Genomic DNA, 23536 nt, shown 5'->3' on the forward strand with positions numbered 1-23536 from the left:
TTAAGTTAAATAAATAAATATTTTATTAAAATTAATAAAAAAAATTAAATTTATTAAAATTAATGTAAATTATTGATTTAAATTATTAGAATATAAATTTTTTAACTTCAATGAGAATAAATACAATTAAAACATATATTCTAACTATAAAATTAAATGAAAATAATATAATAAAATATTTTATCAAATTAATACCAAAACAAAGAACTTTCTTCCTAACTTTATTTTATTTTTTACCTGATAAGCTCTAAAAAATCAAAATCAGTCAAAGCTTATCTCTCATTTAATTTTAAAATTTCAATAAATATTTTATTTAATATTATTTTTAATAATTTATCAATAAATATACTTATAGATTATTTTTTATTAAATATATTAACTATTTATTTTCAATCATAAACATTTTAACCAAATAAATAACTACTTAAAATTTTAAATAAATATAAATTTAAATTCAATCATAAACATTTTAACCAAATAAATAATTACTTAGAATTTTAAATAAATATAAATTTAAATTAATTTACAAACATAAATTTTATAAATTAGGCCAACCACCCTTTAAATTATTAGCCCACTGTGTAGAACATCCACAGTGGAGAAAAATCGAACGTTACAATCTGCAAATTCTCAGGGACTGATTTCTCTAATCAGTCTCAATAACCCCAAAACAAAGGATGAAATAAAATTCTTCAAATTATGTTAGAACAACATTGTAAAACTTTACATAATAATAATAATAATAATAATAATAATAATAATAATAGTAAAGTTGTTAATCATAGAATAAAAGTGGTATCTTCAATAGAAGGAGATGCTATATAAAAGCTTCCTTCTGTGCTTTGTCTCAAATGCGGCTATAATCTCATCAATAGAATCCTCCCAAGATTCAACTGCTTCAATCTGTAAATATAAATTATAAATCCAAAGTATATAAAACAATTAAAAACTTTTAGCAACAGATTACCAGCATGAGGCAAGTAATCTCACCTCTTGGCATAGATCTAAAGCAAGTCGACCTCCAATTGCTGCCTCCTCATGGTTATCTTTTACTTCCAAGTTGATTACCAGCACACTTTTCATAAGAGCTTGATCCCTATTATGGAGATCTGCACATTTTCACAGCAATGATCAAATGATCAAATATAGAACTGTTAGCAGGTCAAACACCCTCTCTAGATTATCAACAAATCTTCTTCTTCTTTTTTCTCTCTCTTCTTTTTTTATTTTTTATTTTTTCCAAATACTTTGTATAGACAGTGACAAAAGACCCAGGTCCAATTGGTTTATCAAACTGAACCAGGTTAATTGGTTTCTACTTTCAGACCAAAAGAAATAGATGTTTAAACATGGGCTTCATTTTGGGGAAATATACATCTCACAAAATATAAAAGTAAATCTAAACTAGAGTAAAGTATAATTATAAATTTTAATTTCAGCTGTTTCAGTCCATACCTAACCATATGAACCAATACTTCATCCAGTATATGGTAATTCAGATTTAAACCCAGTGTTCGCCCCTACCAACCATCAAACTATTATACTAAATATTCAGACTAGACAGCCTTAATCAATGAGTTTTTATGCAATTATGGTGCATAGAGACCAAAACAAAATCTTCCCACAAGTCAACAAACAAGGATCATGTTACGATTCCACATTGCTAAGGAACAACCTTGGTGAGACATTAATAAATCCCTAGGCACCCTCCCCGCTTGGTTTTTAGGTTGAGTTTCACCTAGGTGGCCTATTCATTACATGGTTCAACCTCAGCAACTCCTGATACTCAACAGTTCATAACAATTGGTATCAGAACCAGTCCCATCTTATGAGAACCGATACTCAAAGTAGTGGCTCATGGAATGGTGGCCTGCCCATTGTGTAAGGACAGGTGGTCCGATGTATGGGGTGTTAGCCGTGGCCGTGACCAACGAGGATATTGGTTTGCCAAACATGGACTATTGTTACGATCCGACGTTACTAAGGAACAACCTTAGTGAGAGGCTAATAAGTTCCTAAGTACCGTTCACATTACATCAACAATTTTTATGCAATAACTTTCCACCTGGCTTATGTACTTTGCAGGGAAATTCAAATGCCTCCCATTCCAATCAAAATAAAAATACTTTTAACCCTCAAAATATTCCACATAGGCAATCTGGACTTGTGACAAAATTTCTGGATTCCATTTTTCAAGTTTCAGTTTCAGATGCAGTTGTAAAAAGGGCAAATGAGATGATTTGGACTGTTGGACATAAAGTGAATTACCTCATCAAGAAGAGGTACCAGTTACAAAATTTCCACCATCTATTGGGAGAGGATGGAATGCCAGATTAGAGGCTTTTGCAGAGTTCACATTTAACGAAACAGGAATCACACTTCCGTTCACTCACAGAACACTATCTAGATACCTCAGTCTATTCAACTACCTGATTTCATTGGCAAAGTCAGAAGAAAGAGACCTTATTCAATTAAGGTGGAGCTGGAACCCATCACACTCAACTTCAATGATTAGCTCCGGAAGGATCATAGAAGGTTGGAAGAAGAGAGAGCTGACTAGAGTTCATCTCACAACAGGTTCCTTTAGACTCTCCAATCCCCCAGCAGCCTACCATGGGAAGCTTGCTAATCAATCCCATCTTTTTTATTATCACAATTTTCTTTTCTTTCACCCTAGAGACTATAAGTAACACCATTAAAAAGCATTCCGCTATCATACTTAAATATGCAAAGGACTTCCGTGACTCATCCAACAGAATTTGCATGCAAGCTAAAATCAGTCATCTTATATGTGCATAGCCTACAAGAATCAACATAAAATAAAGATTATACAAGCAAAGAAATGGAAGTGGAAATATGTCATTACCTTCAATAACCATATCAAAAACCTTCTCTTCAAATGAGAGCACCACATCAAATGAACCATCAGCAGCATTCTCTTGCCAACGTTGAGGTGCCAATTTGACAGATGAATTCCTTTTAAGCATAGGCAATATGCCATTACGCTTGTAACTGCACTTTTGTAATCATAAAAAATGATTAACACCATAACATGAGTTCTTCAATTTTGGTTAACATAACAGTTTGGCTAATTTGACTTACCTTTTTCAGTTTTTAGGAAACAAAAGCAACAACAAAAATGAAAAGCACAAGTCCAGTTTCATCCTTATTTTAAATTTGCCCCAATTAAACAGAGAACAAAAGTCCAAACTAATTAGATTTTTATCACATAAATTTATTTTAAAAATTATGTTTTTCTTTCAAAAGCTATCAAGCATTGAACTGTTTAAGCAAAATGTTCTATAAATTAAATTTCAAAAGGGGGAAAAAAAAGTGATTCTGTTAACTTATTTATGAAAAAGCACACATAGATAAATTCTAGCTTCATTTGCCAAGAAACTCAGGTCAAGAAAACATCAGAAATTTTCTTTTCTGATACTTTTCATTTCCCAAATTTTCTTGGCGCGCACACACACACACAGAGCAAATAAGAAGAAAGAGAATACAGGTCAGGGTCCTTGCGCCTGAGATCATCGAACATTTGCTTGTAAGGGGTTCCAAAATCATAGACATTTGGCTCTCTGAGGGAGGGTCCAGGGAGCTTAACATGGGACCCTGTTCCATAGGAGGACACATCAAAGCCTTGCCTCTTGAGCAGTGAGTGAGCCTCCATGCTTCGATTCTGATTCGATGAACACACCATGGCATAGCGAAATTTCATGCTTTAGAACAAAAAAGATGTGGATGTGTCAAAGCTCAAATATTTTAATGCAACAGTTCAACTCACAAGGAAATATAACAACCAATTCTTCTGCAAGTTCATAAAAATTTTAAAAATAAGAGAAGAAAACCTAATTGGATGAATAACTTCTAATGAAGCCCAAGCTCTCAGTATTTGCCTCAAAGCCCAATACTTTAATGGAAAAAAATATTGGGGAAACCAAAAACAGCAAGACCAAAAAAGAAAAAGGAAAACACAGAGTTTACCTCACTGAAGGAGAAGGCGTAACTTTCTTGGGCAAAAGAAGCAAAAGGTACAGCAGAAAGAGTGAATTTTTAATGTCGAAAATGGCAATGACTCGTACCCTCCAGAATTAAGGTTGTAGTAATCAGGTCCCTTTGAGACTGCCTTGACCACTTGGCTAAAATAGATTCAGATTTGTCAATATGGTTATAAGAGATCTCATCTCACCATGAAAGCTTAGGGTGGAGAGTGATAAGAGTTTATACCTGATATATAGAGTTGAGAATCAATAGCAATATACATATCAAGGTGTTTTCTATCACAGCTTCCTTTAAATAAAGAACACATATTCTGTCTTAGAACCCAATGGAAAATTGACAACTGCAATGCTTGGTATTACTATAAATTCTATAAAATAAAAAAGAAGTAATATCTATCTACATCTACATATTCATATACATATCATGTTATGACATGCATTAAAGCTGCCAGCAACAGTGAAAGGTAAAGCTGCTGAATGAATAGTCACAGGTCTTCCAATGATAAGCAGCAGCTTTGTCCACCCAGCCAAACGGGTTAAGTAAATTGGGGCAGGTCTGTCTCGTCAGATTTGAAAGAGCAATGCAGGTAGGTAATTCAACATTATTCATCATCAACAAAATATATATATATATATATATATATATATATATATATATATATATGCACAAGATAAGAAAATAAAACAAAAATTGAGAGTTTGAGAAGAATAAAACAGGACTGAGAAGGGAAAAGAATTGAAGGTCAGTTTCATATGCTATGGAAAGTAATTTTCCAAATTTAATTATATTTTGCTTCATTCCTGACTTAAGAGAAGAGACTTTTGGTTTATATGTATATTTCATTGTGAAATGAAGAACATCAATGACAGTGCAAAGAAATATTTAAATGAGAAAATAACATAAGAATGGTATAATAGAAGAACATATGATGAGCATTGAATTACATTAGGTTGAGAACAGAGAAAACCAAGCAAGCAAAATCAAAAGAAAATGATTTGAGTATTAAGAATCAGAACATAACTGCACAACGCAATCAAGGGAAAATTCAACCCAGATTAGGTGAATGCAAGTGCAACAGAGAAAACCAAGGAAGCAAAATCTCAGCAATTCAAAACTCTCATGCATGCTAAATTTTCCAAGTTATTAAGCAGAAGAAAGAGAATTAAGAAGGTGAAAGTTGTCATCCTTAATTTTTTCTGTTTTCATCTTTTATATTTGTCTCTGGTCCTGGCATTTTCTGGGCAACCAAACAAGCCAAGAACGACATGTTCACCAAGTAATCAAATAATTCTACAAAAATAGCAATAAAAAGTTGGAAAGGAGAACCGTACCATTTGAAAGCGAGTGGCTCTGACCCGAAACCTTCAGAGGCAGCTGAATTTTTTGGCAAGAGAAATGGAGTTTCTGTAAGCGAAAAAGGAGATAGAGATAGTGGAAAGGGTGTGGCGCGGCTGTGTAAGGGAGAGGGCTAGAGGTGGTGGCAAATGGGTTCTGTAACCTCCGGCGGGTGGCGGTGACCTTGGTGGCTGGAAGTTGAAGTAATGTGCTCGCGCTCAGCTTGGGCCAACGGAGGAATAAGAGATGGGATCAAAGGTACCGTAAGGTTTTCATGGTTAGGGTGTCATCATTTAAAGTTGAAATTACATAAATGTACAATGTGATTCCTGTATTTACCTCTGAACTCCTTCTATTTCTGCTAATGTAGTATTAAAATAATATTTTAATCATTTTCAAATATGATTCATGCAATTCTTAAAACCTTGAATACCCATCTAATATTTCGTCGCACATTCTACCATCACATGTATAAGGAGACTAAAATGTTGTTACAAGATCAGTCGATGAAAATATTATTCATTTGAGTAGAAAAGAATGTTAACATAATGGAAATTTGTATAGTAAAATGTAAATTTTAAGAATTAATGGGAAAAATATTCATATATTTTATATTTATTTTTATTTATATTATTTTAAAGTTGTAATATCTTAAATATAGTGATGTGTTTCTCTATTATACTTTATTATATTTTCAATACTTTTAAGAGAGAATGACTAGTTGGTCATTAAATTTATAAAGTTCTTATCTTTTTACTCATTATAAGTTTTTTTCTGTCTATAAATAATATAAATATTATATGTCTCGTTGTATTAATTATATTATAAGAAATATAATTTTATAATTTATTATTTCACTTTTTAAATGCTAATATAAACACTTACATCATCAAATAATATATTTAAGAGAGATAGTATTATGATCTTAAATAAGACAGTAAATACTATTTTAAAAGTTTTTATCAAACTGAGCCTAAATATTTTGTTATCCATTTTCACAATTTTTTTTTTAAATTAAAGAAATTTTATTTTCATTGTAAGAAAAATTATTGGAAAACCTTGAAATAGTACGTATTTTCTATTTAGACTTTAAATGACATATGCATTAGAGGACAAACCAAAGTATTAGCTCATTCGTCATCAACATATACTGTTTCTTGCTGAAACTGGCCTCTAAATAGTGTGCTTTGCACACTGGAAGAAAGCTTTGAACCCCATAAATTTTAGCAAGGAATTTATCCTCTAAATCCATTTTTCATCAGGTAAGCACCCACGTCTGTAAAAAAGAATTTAAACTTGATTTATGTTTTCTTAAAAAAAAAGTCAATTTGGTTAGCTAATAATTTGTGATTTGCGAGAAGTGTATCAGCTGATTGTACTTCTGACTTTTAGAACAAATAATTACAGGAATTGATTTTATTATATGCAGTTTATTTATTATATATATATATATATTAAATTTAATATTATATTATATTTTTTATTTTAAATTACCCAAACCAATCTAATTTAATTGAGGCTAGGTGGCTATCTTTGTGAATAGGGACTCGGTCCGAATATTCATGAAACGATAGGGACCCAGAGGCCTGAGATGCATATAGCCATGAATTCGCCCTCGCAAGAGTATCCTCCATGGCATTTTACCAAGAAGTAACTCAATCTGAAACTTTTGGAAGGAGCAGCATAGAAAGAAAGCAGCTTGAATTCGGAACAGATAGCACCTCCGGCAGATGCAAGGCATATACGTCTTGAAGTGTGACCCTCGATTGTGCAGTAGCAGTGCTATTGAAGTTGAAGAAGAAGATGAGGAACAGATAGATTGAGAGATTTTTTTCTTTTTTTTTTTTAATTTTAAATGGGATTCACATTTGTAATTAAAATTATTCTATTTAAATAATTAATACCACATCAACGAATATTAACTAAATTCAAGTCGCTAACGTGCATAATTACAAAATTCACTTTATTACAAAGTAAATATTATACTGTTTTTTATAATTTTTTTATTTAATTATAATCGAATAATTGATTATTTTAATATAAGTGAGTTTGGTTGATTTAGATTCTGATTAATAATTTAAAAAAATCTTTAATTTTCAATTTTCAATTTGATTGTCTTTCATTTAATAATCAAATAATTGAATTTATATTAATTAATATATTAATTATAATTTACTAATAATATATTATTTATAATTATCATTTTCATAATTTAATTTATTAATTATATATTTATTCGTAGTTATTAATAATAAATCAAATTTATTTTTATAAATAAAAATATAATTTTATTAATAATTAATTAATAATATGAAATATAATTATATTTTTTCAATTAATTCAATTATGAACAATAATTGACCAAATATTTTATGTTTTGCTTTGGTTTGATTTTTGCTTAATTTTGATTCAGTACAATTAATATTTTTATAATCTATTAAAAAATTTGATTAGCTTGAAATTTGGTTGTATTTATAAGTGTTCATTCCTAGTTATGTTATGATGTTATACTTTTGATTCAAAGATTAAATGGCTCTAATGTCTCATAGTAAAATAGTAATTGCTATTTAATATCTCTATTTTAAAAAAATTAATTATTTAGTACTCATATTTAAAAAAATAAAAATACATTAATAAGAGAATATTTAATTTTGCTACTTTAATTTTTAATGTAAAATATATTTTTTAATTTTTAAGTTAATATAAAAATAAATAAATAATTATTTAATAAGACTATTTAAAAATAAATTATAAATAATTTAAATATTTAACTAAAAAGTATTTAAAAATAATTATACCATACTAAAATAAAAAAAAATCATTATTATAAAAATTAAATCGTGTCAAATTAAATTTATATTTATTATTTTAATTCAATTCTAATTCTTTATCTATAATCAAATATGAATCAAGTTAAACAATCAATTTTATATATATATTTTTTTAGATATATTTTATAATTTTAATAAAATTATATATATATATATATATATATATATAATAAAAAAAGTTTTAAAAAGATTTCAACATACATGGCCACCGAATTTATGAGTTATTAATGAAAAAAATTTTATTTGATTTGGATTTGATTGTCTAATCATTAAATTAAGGTATTATTTTTTGTTTTGTAACGTGCACGACACTTATATAATTAAAATTTGCAGCTTAATTAAAATTTTCATATCATAAATAATATAAAAAGGAATCTGCTTATTTTAAATTAAGTTTAGTTTTTAATAATAAATTAAATTAAATTTTTATTATTATAATTAATTTTCAATTACATAATTAATTAAAATTAGTACTCATTATAACAATATTAAATTATTATGGGTATGATTCCCTATCCTTTCTAATTTTATATATATTATAGATATACATATTATAAGATCTTACTTAGGGGGTTGTTAAGCCAAAGTCTAATAAAAATTTACTAATTGATAACATTCAATATGATTTTTTTTTCAATTAATCTTAAGTAGACTAGTGTTATAAAAAAAATTAAAATGACATAATTGTGAGGCATGTATTATTATTATTATTATAAATATTTTTTTAAAATTAAAATAATTAAACGGTTAAATCAAATGGAATCCATAAATGCCACTTTTTAATTATTTTTATAAATGGAAATTATATTTACTATTTCTTTTTTTATTAATAATCAAAGGTATTTTTATAATAATTTTTGCATATTAAAATTAAATTTATTAATAAAAACGCACTTCTTCATATTATTTTATTGTATTTAATATAAATAATTTTAAAGCATCGGTAGCGAAATCAAACCCCAATTAATAAGAAAAAAAAACTTCTATTTATATTAATTAGATTAATTATATTAATGTTATTAAGTTATATTCACTATTTTCATAGTGAATTTCTTTCTACTGTGGCTTTCGTTTTTTATTAATTTATTTATACTTATCGTATTTATAAATATTTATAAAAATATCAAATAACTATAGTAAAATATTATTTTTCATTAATTGGCTCCTAGACTATAATTTATAATTTATATATTATGGTTTAAATAAAAATATTAAAATTATTGGTTGTCCTTAAATAAATACAATAATTCAGTTAAAATTAATTAGTCAAACTTTTATATTTACAAATTAAAATTTAATTGGTAGTTGTAATTTGATGGAAATTAAATATAAATTAATTTAATAATTTCCTATCATACACTTTAAAATCATATGAGATTTTTCTATTTTATTTTTACTCTCCTTATCCTTCTACAAGTAAATATATTTTTTTTTCTTTATCTTTTTTCTAATTTGTTTTTCTTTCTCTCATTGATTTCATTTTAATCAAAAATTATTTTATTTACATATATACAAATAGATAAAATTAAATATCTCAACTCTCATGCAAATTTTGGATTGATCAACTTAATTATAAGTTTATTTTTATTTTATACATTTACTTTATTATTTTATTAATCTCTAATTTTTCATATCTCTTTAATTTTAATAGTGTTTTTTTTTTAATCTTAAGTTATCATGTCAAATAATTTAGTTATTTGGGATTTATGTTTATCTTTTAGCATTTTCTGTAAAATTTTAATATAATACTTTGATTTTGACTAGTTTTTATTTTTAAATAATATAATTTATATTATAAAATTATATAATAATCAAAACTACATATTTTTAATACTTATATTTATTGTAGAGATATTGTTATAATTTATTTTTAATATTGCTATACCATGGAGAGAAGTTAATCTAGTAAAACAATCACAAATTAATTACAAATTACTTAATAAGAAATCTCATATTTATTACTCTTTACATAATAACTAATGAAAAATCTCCACCCACATTAGTAGAAGATTATTTAACTATTTTCCAATTGATTTTCCTTTTCCCACTTGATTGCCCTTTCTTAAGCAATAAATTAATTTTTACCTATTTTAATATGAAATTATACTCAATTAATTCTTAATGAGAAATTGATTTTATACACATATGCGATTATCTTATTTAATATTTTAATTATTTTTCTTATTTAATATTTTAATTATTTTTCTTACTTGTATTAATAAAAAAAATTGATTTTTCTTTATGCATAAGGATTATTATTATGCATTTTTTAATTAATAAAATAAAATATTTTAAAAATAAAATATTAATTATTATACAAAGCATAAAAATTTAAATCCATAAAAATAAAAACGATTTGAGAAAATAAAATTTTTAAATATTATTTAAAGTTTATTTTTCAAAATTATTTAGAGAGGAAATTTAGTTGACAGATAAAAAAAAATAAATGTAATATAAAACATTAATTAATAATAACAATATGCAGAGAATATACAAAGAAAGGAGTATAGTTTTTTATTAGAAACAAAGAAAATTAATTTACTTGATCAGGAGGAGAAGGAGAAAGAGGAAGAGAAATGAACAACATTAACGACGTCGTCTTTTCAGGTGATTATGATAAGAAGAAGCCATGTTCATCATCATGGATAAGCAGCATGCTCTTTCGCAGAATCACACTTGTGTTTTTAGTTGCAGTTTCATGCCTGGTTTTGCACAAGCAGTTTTCATCCTTTTCTTTTCCATTATTCATTCCCAATCATTGTTCTTCTTCTTCTTCTTATGGTTCTTCTTCACTTCCCATGGCTGATCATACCATCCCTCTCCAGGTGATTATTAATTTTTATATTTTCTGCTTAATTTTATATTTCTATATTGCCAATTCCATCTTAATTTACAGGATCCAGATTTTTTGTTCTGCACTTTTTTTTTTTTTTTTAAATTGTTACTTGTGGGTAATGGGAAAAGTATAAAATCATGATATTTGATTCACTCTTTACATGATAAAATAAAAATTTTACGATATTATTAAATTAAATTTCATTCATTTTTTTCTTTCTTTGTAATTTTAATAATATTTTAATTTTTTTTACTAAAAAATATATCTTTATTCATCACTAATATCTTTTAGTGACAAAAACTTTAGCAATGAATAAATTCATCACTAATTGTATTTTTTTGTAGTTTTTCTTTTTTTTTCCTAATTTTTTGGGCGCATTTATTTGTTTTTTTATTTGTGTTAGGTATCAAATAATGACATTATATATATATACCCATTGTATTTAAAATTTAAAATATTGAATAAAAATTTCTAAATAATTAAAAAATATTATGAAAAAAGAAGTTAATAAATATAAGAGGAAGCATATAAGTAATAAGATGAGTATTCTATGTTATACAATCAATTATACGTGTTGGGTTGTTTTTGTTAATGGAAATAATAATTATAAATTTAACATTTATGGATCAAATTAATAAAATTAAAAAAAAATTGCAAATCTTTTTTTATATATAATAACGAGTTTAATAATTTTTAAAAATTAAATATATTTATATTGAAATTTAAGTATTCATATATATATATATATATTTGATTTAAGTTCTATTAGGCTCGCTATTATATAAGATGGAACTTATATTAATTAATTGGTCATTTTTTATGTAATTAATTGTGGATTGAATATGTTTTCAGGGTAATTGTGATTCTGATGATTTGGAGAGTGTTTTAAGAGCGGCATCGATGAAAGATAAAACAGTGATATTAACTTCAGTAAATATAGCAATGGCAAAGCCAGGATTTGTACTTGATGTCTTCTTGGAGAGTTTTAAAATTGGAAACAACACAAAGAAACTATTAAATCATCTGGTAATAATAACACTTGATCAGAAGGCTTATGCTCGTTGTTTAGCAATTCATCCTCACTGTTTTGCACTCAAAATTCAAGGCCTTGATCTTTCATCTGAGGCTTTCTTCATGACACCTATCTACTTGGAGGTGGTGTGGGCAAAAATTCATATCTTGGCTACTGTTCTCCAGAAGGGTTACAACTTCGTTTTCACGGTAAGAAAATTTTTGTTTAGATTCGATTTATCGATTGTATACTAAAAATATAAAATATATGGTGGAATTCAATCATTTTCTTTGTCTCCTATTCAAGAATGGTTTTTGGTTCACTATAGGATGCAGATGTGATGTGGGTTCGAGATCCATTTCCACACTTCTATGAAGATGCAGACTTCTGCATAACTAGTGATGCATATTATGGAAACCCTTCTGATAGGAAAAATTTGCCAAATAGTGGATTTATGTACGTAAAATCGAATCAGAGAACCATGAAGTTTTACAAATATTGGTATTCATCAAGAAAAACTTTTCCAGGACTAAATGATCAAGATGTGTTCAACAAGATCAAATATGATCCATTCACTGCAAAACTTGGGCTGCAAATGAAGTACCTTGATACAGCTTATTTTGGGGGGTTTTGTGAATTTAGTAAAGATTTCAACAAGGTTTGCACAATGCATGCAAATTGCTGTATAGGTATGGAAAGGAAAATTCATGATCTTAAGATGGTGCTTGAAGATTGGAGAAGATTTATGCTGAACACTACAAATTTAAAACCATCATCTTCATTCACTTGGAGAGCTCCAGAAAAGTGCAGGTAAATATCTTTCTATTTTTTTCTTTTTCTTTTTCTTTTGGTATATTTAAATATTTTCTTATGATTTTAGAAGGCATTTAATTAAAAAAAATTATTGAGTGAAATCGATGAATATAACCATTTAATTATGATTAGATACAATTAACGATCATAACAAAAATCGATGAGGAGCCCTTAGATTTCAAGGCATTGTATTCTCACCAATATTTACATTACATAAATCAATATTCTGAATTCCGTTTCGTACACTGTTACTCGCGCTCGAATTCAAATAAAAAAACACATATACATATCTCTCATACATATTTATATAGAAAATTTAGAAAAAAAAAATTATTTGAGAAATTAAAAATATAAATATAGGCATTAACACTTTAAGTATAATTATTAATATCTTCACCTTGGTGGGACGGGGATGGATTTTTTTTTTTATTTTTTATTTTTTTAAATTTTTTAAAATTAAAAAAATTTTTTTTTTATTTTTTTTTTTTTAATTTTTTTATTTTAATAAAAAATAATTAAAAAAAAAAAAAAAAAAAAAAAAAAAAAAAAATTTTAATTTTTCTTTTTTTTCTTTTTTTATTTTTTATATATTATAATATTTATTTATTTTATTTTATTATATATATATATATATATATAATATCATATAAAAAAAAAAAAAAAATTAAATTATACCATTAAAATATTTAAAAATTTAAAAAATTTAAAAATTTAAAATTATAATAATCCTATAAACTTAATAACAAAAAAATAAATATAATAATAATATAATTTACTTTTTATTTAAATTATTTTTTTAATTTTTTTTTTTTTTTTTTTTTTTTTTTTTTTTTTTAATATATTTTTTTTTTTTTTTTTTTTATTTTTTATTTTTTTTTTTTTTTTTTTTTTTTTTTTTTTTTAAAAAAAAAAAAAAAAAAAAAAAAAAAATAAAATAAAAAATAATTATTATATTTTTTATATTATTATTAATATATATATTTATATAATTTTTTTTTTTTTTTTTTTTAATTTTTTTATATAGTTATTATATATATTATATTTCTAATAATATTTTTTTTTTTTTTAAATTTTAAATAAAATTAAAATATTATATTGTATATTATATTATGAAATAAGAAGAAAAAGAATAAAATAAATAAATTTTTTAAAAAAAAAAAAAAAATTTTTTTTAATATATATAAATTAAAATAAAATAAAAAAAAAAAAAAAATAATTATTTAATTAAAAATAATTAAAAAAAAAATAAAAAAATAAAAAAATTTATAATTTTAAAAAAAAAAATAAAAAAAAAAAAAAAAAATAAATTAAAAAAAAAAAAAAAAAAAAAAAATATATAATTTAATAAAAATGCAAAATTTTTTTTTATTTAGAAATTTAATAGGTTAAATAATCATTATTAAGTTGAGAGTAGTCATCTAGTCTTATTTATGATGACTTCTTCTCCATACTTAAAAAAAATAAAAAAAAAAATAATTTTTTTTAGAAATTTCATGGTTCTTTTCTTAATTATTATTATTAATACTAATATAATTTTTAACTTAACAGTTTAATATAGTCAGTAGTAGATATAAAAAAAATAAAATAAAAAATTTTTTTGAACTGAACTCAAAAAAACAAACTAACTAATTTTTTTAAAAAAAATTTTTTAGTGCTCATTGATGTTATGATAGGAGGAAAAAACTAATTTTTAGTAAAAAAAAAAATTTATTTTATTATTTTTATATAATTAAAATTTATTAAATTTAATTTAAAATTATATTTTAATATTATCTGATTAATATATTTTAAAAATTATTTTTTTCAGCAACAAAATTAAAATTGCGACTGATAGTTGATGAAGAGATTTATCCATTGAGTGCAGTTTATATAACTCTGAAATAGAATGAGTTAATAATCACCAATCTCCTTGGATAGAGGCTTTTCTTCCCTATCTAGGAAGGACTCTTTTCTAGGGTTAGGGATTAGTTTTTTTTTTTTTTTTGTCCCTTTTGTGGATTTTCCTGGTTGGTTTTCTCCTTCCTTTCTTGTTTCTATGAGATTGTTTGGGGTTCAGTCGGCGGGTTTGTGTTTTCTATTGATTATTCTGTGCCATTTTGTTTTGGTTATATGGCGTAAGATTTAGCAAAGTTATGGGAACGTTTTAAGCTAATTGATAAGGAATCTCAGATTTTAGATTTGGATCTGTTAGCGTCTGATACTATGGCAGGGCGTTATGCTAAATCTCTTATGGGTCGATTGCTGTCTGTCAAGCCTTATGATATAAGTGGCTTGAGCGAAGCCATGATGAGCGCATGGTGTCTACCATGTAAGTTTACTATTCAGAATTTCTCAAACGAGATGTTTGTGTGTGAGTTTGAAATGAGATCAGATAAAATGAAGGTCTTGAGAGAAGGACCATGGCATTTTAATAAACATCTCTTACTTTTTAAAGAGATTGTTGGTTCAGAGCAGCCTTCCTCGATGATTATTCAGGAGTGTAGTTTTTGGATGCATCTATGTAATTTGCCTTTTAACTGTTGAGGTCTCTCTTCAATCCAAAAGGCTACTGTAGTGATTGGGAAAGTTCAAGAGGTGAATGTAGCAGATGTTGAGGCTTGGGGCAATGCAGTTCGAGTTTGAGTTTGAGTTTGTATTGATGTTTCTAAACAATTAAAGAGAGGAGTTATGCTGAAGAGGTTGACTGAATAGAATGTTTGGGCCTATTTCAGTTATGAGAGATTACCAAACTTTTTATTATTTGTGTGGTTGCTTGGATCATGTGTTGGATGACTGCGAATTACACAATGATGAGGCTGTTGGGAAAGAGTGGCCCTATGGACCTAGTTTGCTCTCTTCTCCTCTTTCTCATAAGATGTTTACTAGACACTCTAGGCATGAGGAGGGTGTTCGATCCCCAAGTGGTGGTGTAAGTTAGTTCCCTGTTCTTCTGTGGTTCGGCGCCAACTCCATTTAGATGATCCATCTGCGAGAGAAGAGAGTTCAGAAACTAAAAATAATCCTTCTTTTGCTGGTGTTCTACACCATGACCAATGATCAGTTGACCAGGGTCGTGAGCTTGTCCTGGTTTCATTAAGAGAGCAGTCTGGTGATTTGGTGAAGGAGAATATTGTTATAGAAAATAAGGTTATGGTTATACCGGAATGTAGGGAGGTGGGTGGTTTTGAGAGTGGGTTTTTAGCTCAAAGAAACCTCACAGAGGGAGGCCAAAGAAGACTCTAATGTCTCTTCCATTATTTTGCTAAAGGGTAAGAAACATTCTTGGAAAAGGAGGGCTAGAGGTAGCGGGGGGAATGAATCTGATGCTGTGATGGTTTCTGCTAGACCACAGAGCCCTTGCAGTTTGAAGAGGAAGGAGTTTAGTGGTGTGGATAGGGCTATACAAGGTTTTACTAGAGATGATTTTTCTGTTAAGAAACTCATTATTACAGATGGTCAGTTTCCAACTTGTTCTTGTTAAGCAGTGGCTGCTCTGCAGCACTGCCAATTTCCATAAAACTCATAAATTGGAATCTTCGAGGGCTGGGCAACCCTCAAATGGTTCGCGCACTCCGCCAATTGGTGAGAAATAACTTCCCTGATATTTTATTATTAATGGGAACTCGTTTGCATTCTTTTGAGTTTGTTAGTATTTGTTGAAGCTTTCTTCATTTTAATTTTTTTATTGTGGATGCACAAGGAAGAGCTAGTGGTTTAGTTTTGTTGTAGTGAAAGTAGATGAATTTGATTGTGTTGAATTTTTCATTGCACTACATAGATTTCTCTGTTGTAGCGGATGGTTCTGGGCTTATTTGGAAAGGTACACGTGTATATGGTTAGCCAGAATCCTAAAATAAAGCTCTTACGTGAAGTTTGCTTAGGTCTTTGAGGAATTCTTCATCTCTTCCTTATTTAGTTTTCAATGATTTTAATGAGGTTTTGTTCAGCTTTGAGAAAAAAGCCGGTTTGCCTGGCAAAATAATTCAATGGACTCTTTTCGCTCTACTCTTGCTTCTTGTCAATTATCAGATCTAGGATTTTCAAGTTACCAATACACTTGGGATAATGGACGAGGAGGAAATGCCAACATCCAAGAGCATTTGGATCATTTTCTAGCTGATTATTCGTAGGCTGAATTGTTTGGGTTAGTGGGAGTCACTCATCTCCCTTGGATGGTTTTGGATCATTGTCCTATGATGATGCAAATTGCTATTGCAGACATTCCTCAAGTAACCACTCTCGGCGGTTTCGGTTTGAAGAGATGTGGGTACTTGATGAGAGTTGTATGGATGTCATCCGGCAGTCATGGGATGGAGGTGTTGACTCGAATAGGGTTTCTTGTGGGAGGGTGGTGTTGGAGTACTTTCATGATCTTTTTGCTAGTACTGCTCCATTGCATTATGATGCTACTATTCATTCCATACAGTCTTCTCTTTTAGATGAATTGAGGGAATCTCCCGTGGTACCCTTTTCTTCAGATGAGGTTGTTTTAGCTTTAAAACATATGCATCCAGTGAAGGCCCTTGGACTTGATGGTATGCCAGCTTTATTTTATCAAAAATATTGGGATATTATTAGGCCTAATGTGACTTGATGTGTGCTTTAGTTCTTAAATTCAGGTCAGATGCCTCCTGGAATCAACCATACTTTTGTTACTTTAATTCCGAAGGTTAGTAATCCAGAAGAGATAAAGGATTTATGATCCATTAGCCTATGTAATGTTTTGTACAAATTGATGTCCAAGGTCCTGGCTAACCGGTTAAAGACAGTTCTTCCTACTTTGGTTTGTGAGTCTGAGAATGCCTTTATTGCTGGAAGGTTAATAACTGATAATGCTTTGGTGGCATTTGAGATATTCCATTCAATGAAGAACAGAATTAGAGGAAGGAAGGGCAATTTTGCAATGAAGTTGGATATGAGTAAGGCCTACGATTTGTTAGAATGGGGGTTCTTGGAGCAAGTCATGATTAAAATGAATTTCCCTTCTCATTTTATTCGTTTGAATATGGTCTGTCTTTCTTCATTGACCTTTTCTTTTCTAGTGAATGGTAGGCCTTTTGAGAACCTTTCACCACAGTGTGGGCTTCATCAGGGGGATCCCATTTCACCCTACCTGTTTTTATTGTGTGCTAAAGGGTTCTTTTCTTTGATTGTCCAAGCAGTGCAAAATTGTTTAATGCATGGTATGAAAGTTTGCCAGGCTAGTCCTCCAATCTCTTATCTATTCTTTGCTAATGACAGTGTTTTATTTGCTCGAGCTTCAAGGGCAGAATGTATTCAGCTGAAGTGGGTTCTTACTTAGTGTGAGATGGCATCTGGGCAACACATTAATTATGATAAAACCAAACTCTCATTTAGCTACAATGTTCCGACTGTGATGCGTAATTGGTTTTGTGATTTTTTTTTTTGTGTGAGAATGGTGGGCCATTATTCAAAATATTTGGGTTTTCCTACTTAATTGGTAGATCTAAACGAGCAATTTTTTTTTGTCTCTCTTAAGGATCATGTTTGTAGGAGAGTTCAGGGTTGGAAGACTCGGTTTCTCTCTCAAGCTGGGAAGAGGTGTTGGTTAAATCGATTGCTCAATCGATTCCTACATATATTATAAGTTGCTTTGCTTTGCTGGCTACCTTTTGTGATGAGCTTGAATGCATTGTAAGGAATTTCTGGTGGAGTAATATGGAGAGCATTAAAGAAATTCCATGGATTAGCTGGGATCGGATGTGTGGGGCAAGGCACAAGGTGGTATGGGATTTAGAGAGTTAAAGAGTTTTAATATCGATTTATTGGCCAAGCAAGGATGGAGACTAATTATCAACACGAATTCGCTTTGTGCCAGAATCTTCCAATCGAAGTATTATCCAAATAGTAATTTTCTTGATGCACGATGTGGTTCTGCTCCTAGTTATTTATTTGTAGTCTATTGAAGGGATGGGATTTGCTTCTGGCGAGAGGGTGTTGGAAGGTAGGATCTGGTGATAAAATTAATGTTTGGACTGATAATTGGTTGCTTGGTCATCATCCTATGAAACCTATTGTGTTGGATGCTAAAGTTGGGTTATTGATCAATAGGGATTGGAAGGTTGATGTTATTTGGAATTCTTTTTTGCCATTTGAACAAGAAGCTATTTTGAGGATTCCTCTAAGTAACTGCTTGCCTGATGATGAGTTTTTTTGGCCAGGAACTCGAAATGGGGTGTATTTGGTTAAATTTGAGTACCGTTTTGCTCATATGAGCGGTCCTTATGGAGCAAGTTCTTCGACCCTTTTATCTAGTTTTGTAGGTTGGAAACTTATCTGGTCATTTATCCAAAAGTCATGTATATTGGTCAAAAGATGTAGTGCATGTGGTGAGTTGGATGAAACTACTCTACATGTTCTTCAAGATTGCCCACAAGAGGTATTTGTCTACTTTCACCTTGGGTTTGTGGGTGAATGGTATGAGGGAGAATTAGCCTACACAATGGGTGTCAAGGCTTATCCAAATTGCTAATAGGCAAAGTTTCCATCAGACTATTGTGCTATTGTGGTTGCTTTGGCATGAGCAGAATAAGTTAATGTTGGGGAATAAAGTGAGAGAACCACAACTAGTGGTGTCTGATTTTCATAAATTCTCGACAGAAATTATTACATCTGAAATTGTTACTCAGGCTCTCATCATTCCTAGGCAACATGACAATAGATGGTGTGTGCCACCTGTTGGTACTGTCAAGTTTAATATCAATGCCTCATTTGTGTTGGATTCTAGCTCTATGGGGGTTGGGTTGGTTGCTCATGATTCAGCTGGGGAATTTATCCTTGCTCTATCCAAGGTCCTTTAGAATGTTCATAACGTAGAAACAACTGAATGTGTTGCGCTGAGATTAGGGATGGAGTTCGCTATTCAACGCGGCTTCAACAGAGTGTGTTTTGAAACTGATTCTCAGCTGCTTCATAATGCTTTAGTTAGGAGGGACAATGGTACGAATCCTTTTTTTTCATATTGTTGACGATTATCTTCATTTGGCTGGACAGTTTCAACATTGTGTGTTCGCCTTCACGCGACGGTCGGGCAATTCCTTAACAAATGATTTTGCGAAACTGGCTATGAAGCAGCGAGTTGATCTTATTGTTCATGAGATTATTCCATCTCTTTTATTTCCTTTGTATTAGGGCGATTTGTCCACCTGTTTGAATTAGTAATATAAGCTGCAAAAATAAAAAAAAAACTTTGAAATAGAATTGTTGTATATTTATTTATTTATTTTGCAAAAATAATCCTACTGCATGTTATATTTATGTGTAGCTTGTGTCAATCAGTGTATTTGTACTTGGATATTCTGGGATAATGGACAATTGTTGGTAGGTTACTATTTTATTTTCGAGATTTACGTGAATCACCAAATTTTTATAAGAATGATGATGCCCATGCAATTTTATATGAGACTTGTAAATCACTGCTTTCTGGTTTGGAATTTTAGGGGTTCATTGAAGCTGTTGCGGATCAAGAATTTATCCTAGTTTGCAAATTTGCTCTCTCAGCTGGTCCTCAATGAAGTCGCTTAGCCCTCTGCCTATAAATTTGGTATTTTATTGTGAATTTTTTTATCGATTGAGTGTATTTCGGCTGATTTTATAGTTGATTGATGAATTCTTTTTTTGCTGATTGTTTTTTTCAGCTGTTGAAACTGTTGCTATGGTTGACATCGTTGCTAAAAATTTGCTATGGTTGATTGGTGAATTATTATTATTATTATTATTATTATTATTATTATGTTATTGTTTTTTTGAAATTGAAAATTCATTTATTAAAGCAATCTTATATTTCAAAACCGATAGATGAAATCAAATCAATTTATTTTTATTTGGTTTAATTTGATTGGTTTCTTTAATTTGATTTTATTTTTTTATTAATTCTCTTTAATCAATATATATATATATATATATATATATATATATATATATATATATATGCACACATTTATATATTACAACTAAAATAAAAAGTTAACCTCATAAAAGTAAGTTATTTAATTTATTAACGCTTAAAAACTTATCATATGTCATATTTTATAATTGATATAATTTAATGATTTATTAAATAATATTTATTTGACATAAATATTAATTATTTTAAAATTAAATTTATTCTATTTAATTTTAAATTTAAAATTAAAATCCAAATCTACAATAAATTTAATTATATACTATTTAAATCTATCTTATTAGAATTTAATTAAATTTAATGCTTATAAAAGTTCAATCTATTGTTATCCCTATTCACAATAAATATTATAATGTTGTAAGAGCAAAATATTTTAATTTAGATTAATTATAAGAAATTATATTGAATCATAAAATTTTAATAAAAAGTATAATCGATTGAATTCTGAAAAACATACTCTCGTAATAATAATAAAATTAAAAAAAAAATCTTGAAAAAGATGAAGAAAATAAATTTTCTAGTCCCGTCATTGTGTATATATATAATATTTTTTAATTAAAAAAAATATTTAAACCACGTTATCATTATTCTCTCTCAAAGTATTTAGAAAATTTAATATTTCTACTGCCTTAAAATTTTATATTAAATATTATTTTTATTATTTCTAAATAATAAATTAAACTCCGCCTAAATAGTTTGTGATTAGTCGGTTTCAAGTCCGGATAAATGAGTAGGGTTGCGGTAAGTGACAACCAGTGTAAAAATTTCGTCACATCTTATGATATAGATTCAAATGATATAAACGTTGGGGCGTCCTCTACTTACGACGCACTACATCAGAGCCCGGGTGTAGTGAGAAATATGCAAGGGTATAGGGCGTTCACCGAAAGCGATGCGCCATGTCGGCACCCGGGTGTGGTGTTAAGTGAGCAAAGGTTTCCACATCATGGACAGGTGTGGGTAAAGAAGTTAGTCTATAAGATAGATAGTAGAACAGATAGTAGAATAGAACACAAGATAAACATAGAAAATAATAGAAGATATCATAGAAGGAGACCGATTAGAAAGGAACAGGATAGGAGGAGGATCAAGGTTGGTACTTGGAATGTTGGATCACTTACAGGAAAATTAATGGAGCTTGTGGATACCTTGGAAAAGAGAATGGTAAATATTGCTTGCATTCAGGAGACTAAATGGGTAGGAGAGAAAAGCAAGGAAGTGGGTAATTCAGGGTACAAACTGTGATTTGCCAGAAATGAGAGAAACAAGAACGGAGTGGGCATAATCATAAACATGACATTGAAAGACGCTATAATAGCTGTGAAAAGAGTAGGAGATAGAATTATACTAGTAAAACTAGTACTAGAAGGAGAAACAATAAAGATATTTAGTGCTTATGCCCCACAAATAGGACTAAATAGTGAGAGTAAACAAAGGTTTTGGAAAGATATGGATGATTTAATGCAAAGCATACCGAATGAAGAGAATGTTTTAATTGGTGGAGATTGGAATGGACATGTAGGAAGTGATAGGCAAGATTATGAGAATGTTCATTGAGGTTTTGGTTTTGGCGGTCGAAATAAGGAGGGAAAAAGCATCCTAGATTTTGCAATGGCATACGACCTAATACTAGTAAATACCTACTTTATAAAAAGAGGACTTTCAAAAGTGGGCTTTCAAAAGTGGGCAACACAGAAGTCAAATCAACTTCCTCTTAACCAGGAAGACAAATAGAACTCTATGCAAGAATTGCAAGGTCATTCCAGGAGAGGTTTTAACAAGTCAACATCAGTTAGTGGTCTTGGATGTCAAGTTTAGGAACAATTCAAGTAAGGTCAGAAGAAATAGTGTAGCTCGAATAAAGTGGTGGGAGTTCAAAGGAGTAAAGCAAGTGAAGTTCAAAAATGAGTTTCTCGAGTCTGAAGCATGGAAGCTGGATGTGGAGGCCAATGATATGTGGATACAGATGGCATCAAAGATTAGAGAAATAGCTAGAAAAGTACTTGGAGAGTCTAAAGGACATGGACCACTCTCAAAAGAGAGATGGTGGTGGAATGAGGAAGTACAAAAAGCAGTGAAGAGAAAAAGGGAATGGTATAAAAAATTACCTAAATGTGATAATAATGAGGCATATCAACAGTACAAGATAACAAATAAAGAGGCAAAAAAGGTAGTTAGTCAAGTAAGAGCACAAGCATTTGAAAGTTATATGAGAAACTTGGAACTAAAGAAGAGGAGAAAGATATTTATAGATTAGCAAGGAGAAGAGAAACCAAATGTCAAGATCTCAATCAAGTTAGGTGCATTAAGGATAAAGAAGGAAAAATGTTGGTGAAAGATGAAGACATTAAAGAAAGATGGGGAAATTATTTTAATGATCTCTTTAATAATAGTCAAAATGGTAATAATGTGAATATAGACTATAGAACAATAGAAAAGAATGTGAATTATATTAGAATGATTAGATCTTTAGAAGTAAAGAAAGCACTTAAGAGAATGAAAGTGAGTAAAGCTTGTGGACCTGATGGAATACCAATTGAAGTGTGGAAGTGTTTGGGAGATATGAGAGTGGCATAGTTAACTAAATTATTTAATAAGATTATAAACTCAAAGAAAATACCTGATGAATGGAGTAGTATTTTAGTACCTATTTTTAAAAATAAGGGAGACATACAGAGTTGCTCAAACTATAAGAGAATTAAACTCATGAGCCATACTATGAAGTTGTGGGAGAGAGTTGTGGAGCATCGACTACGTCATGATACTTTTATCTTTCTCAATCAATTTGGCTTCATGTCCGG

The 23536-nt window shown here is 28.9% G+C and overlaps 2 protein-coding genes and 1 long non-coding RNA gene across 9 annotated transcripts; 2 read left to right on the forward strand and 1 right to left on the reverse strand.

The window, feature by feature from the left end:
• Positions 1–678: 678 nt before the first annotated feature.
• On the reverse strand, positions 679–5600 carry LOC110664176 (uncharacterized). Of its 6 annotated transcripts, XM_058139795.1 has the most exons (7): positions 5337–5599; positions 4231–4293; positions 3988–4142; positions 3507–3722; positions 2867–3012; positions 991–1109; positions 679–903 (listed from the first exon to the last, which is right to left on the reverse strand). In XM_058139795.1, the coding sequence occupies exons 4-7, from the start codon at positions 3719–3721 to the stop codon at positions 802–804; spliced, it is 582 nt and encodes a 193-aa protein (XP_057995778.1). In that variant the 5' UTR covers position 3722; positions 3988–4142; positions 4231–4293; positions 5337–5599; the 3' UTR covers positions 679–801. The 6 variants fall into 6 exon arrangements, with proteins under 6 accessions (XP_057995778.1, XP_021679442.1, XP_021679440.1 ...); XM_021823750.2 differs by lacking the exon at positions 4231–4293 and having other exon boundaries at positions 4086–4142; positions 5337–5600; XM_021823748.2 differs by lacking the exon at positions 4231–4293 and having other exon boundaries at positions 4086–4230; positions 5337–5600.
• Positions 5601–10747: 5147 nt separating this feature from the next.
• Positions 10748–12833, forward strand: LOC110664181 (uncharacterized protein At4g15970-like). Its single transcript, XM_021823754.2, has 3 exons — positions 10748–10996; positions 11860–12228; positions 12348–12833. Exons 1-3 carry the CDS (start codon positions 10748–10750, stop codon positions 12831–12833), a joined length of 1104 nt encoding a protein of 367 aa, XP_021679446.2.
• Positions 12834–14707: 1874 nt separating this feature from the next.
• Positions 14708–20540, forward strand: LOC110664178 (uncharacterized). 2 transcript variants are annotated; one of them, XR_002496642.2, is made up of 2 exons: positions 14708–16393; positions 20272–20540. It is a non-coding gene; the product is annotated as an uncharacterized LOC110664178 (long non-coding RNA). The 2 variants fall into 2 exon arrangements; XR_009145513.1 differs by lacking the exon at positions 20272–20540 and adding an exon at positions 16590–20173.
• The last annotated feature ends 2996 nt before the right edge of the window (positions 20541–23536 follow it).

Source organism: Hevea brasiliensis, chromosome 17, assembly GCF_030052815.1.
Source record: "Hevea brasiliensis isolate MT/VB/25A 57/8 chromosome 17, ASM3005281v1, whole genome shotgun sequence".
In the NCBI taxonomy this organism is placed as follows: domain Eukaryota; kingdom Viridiplantae; phylum Streptophyta; class Magnoliopsida; order Malpighiales; family Euphorbiaceae; genus Hevea; species Hevea brasiliensis.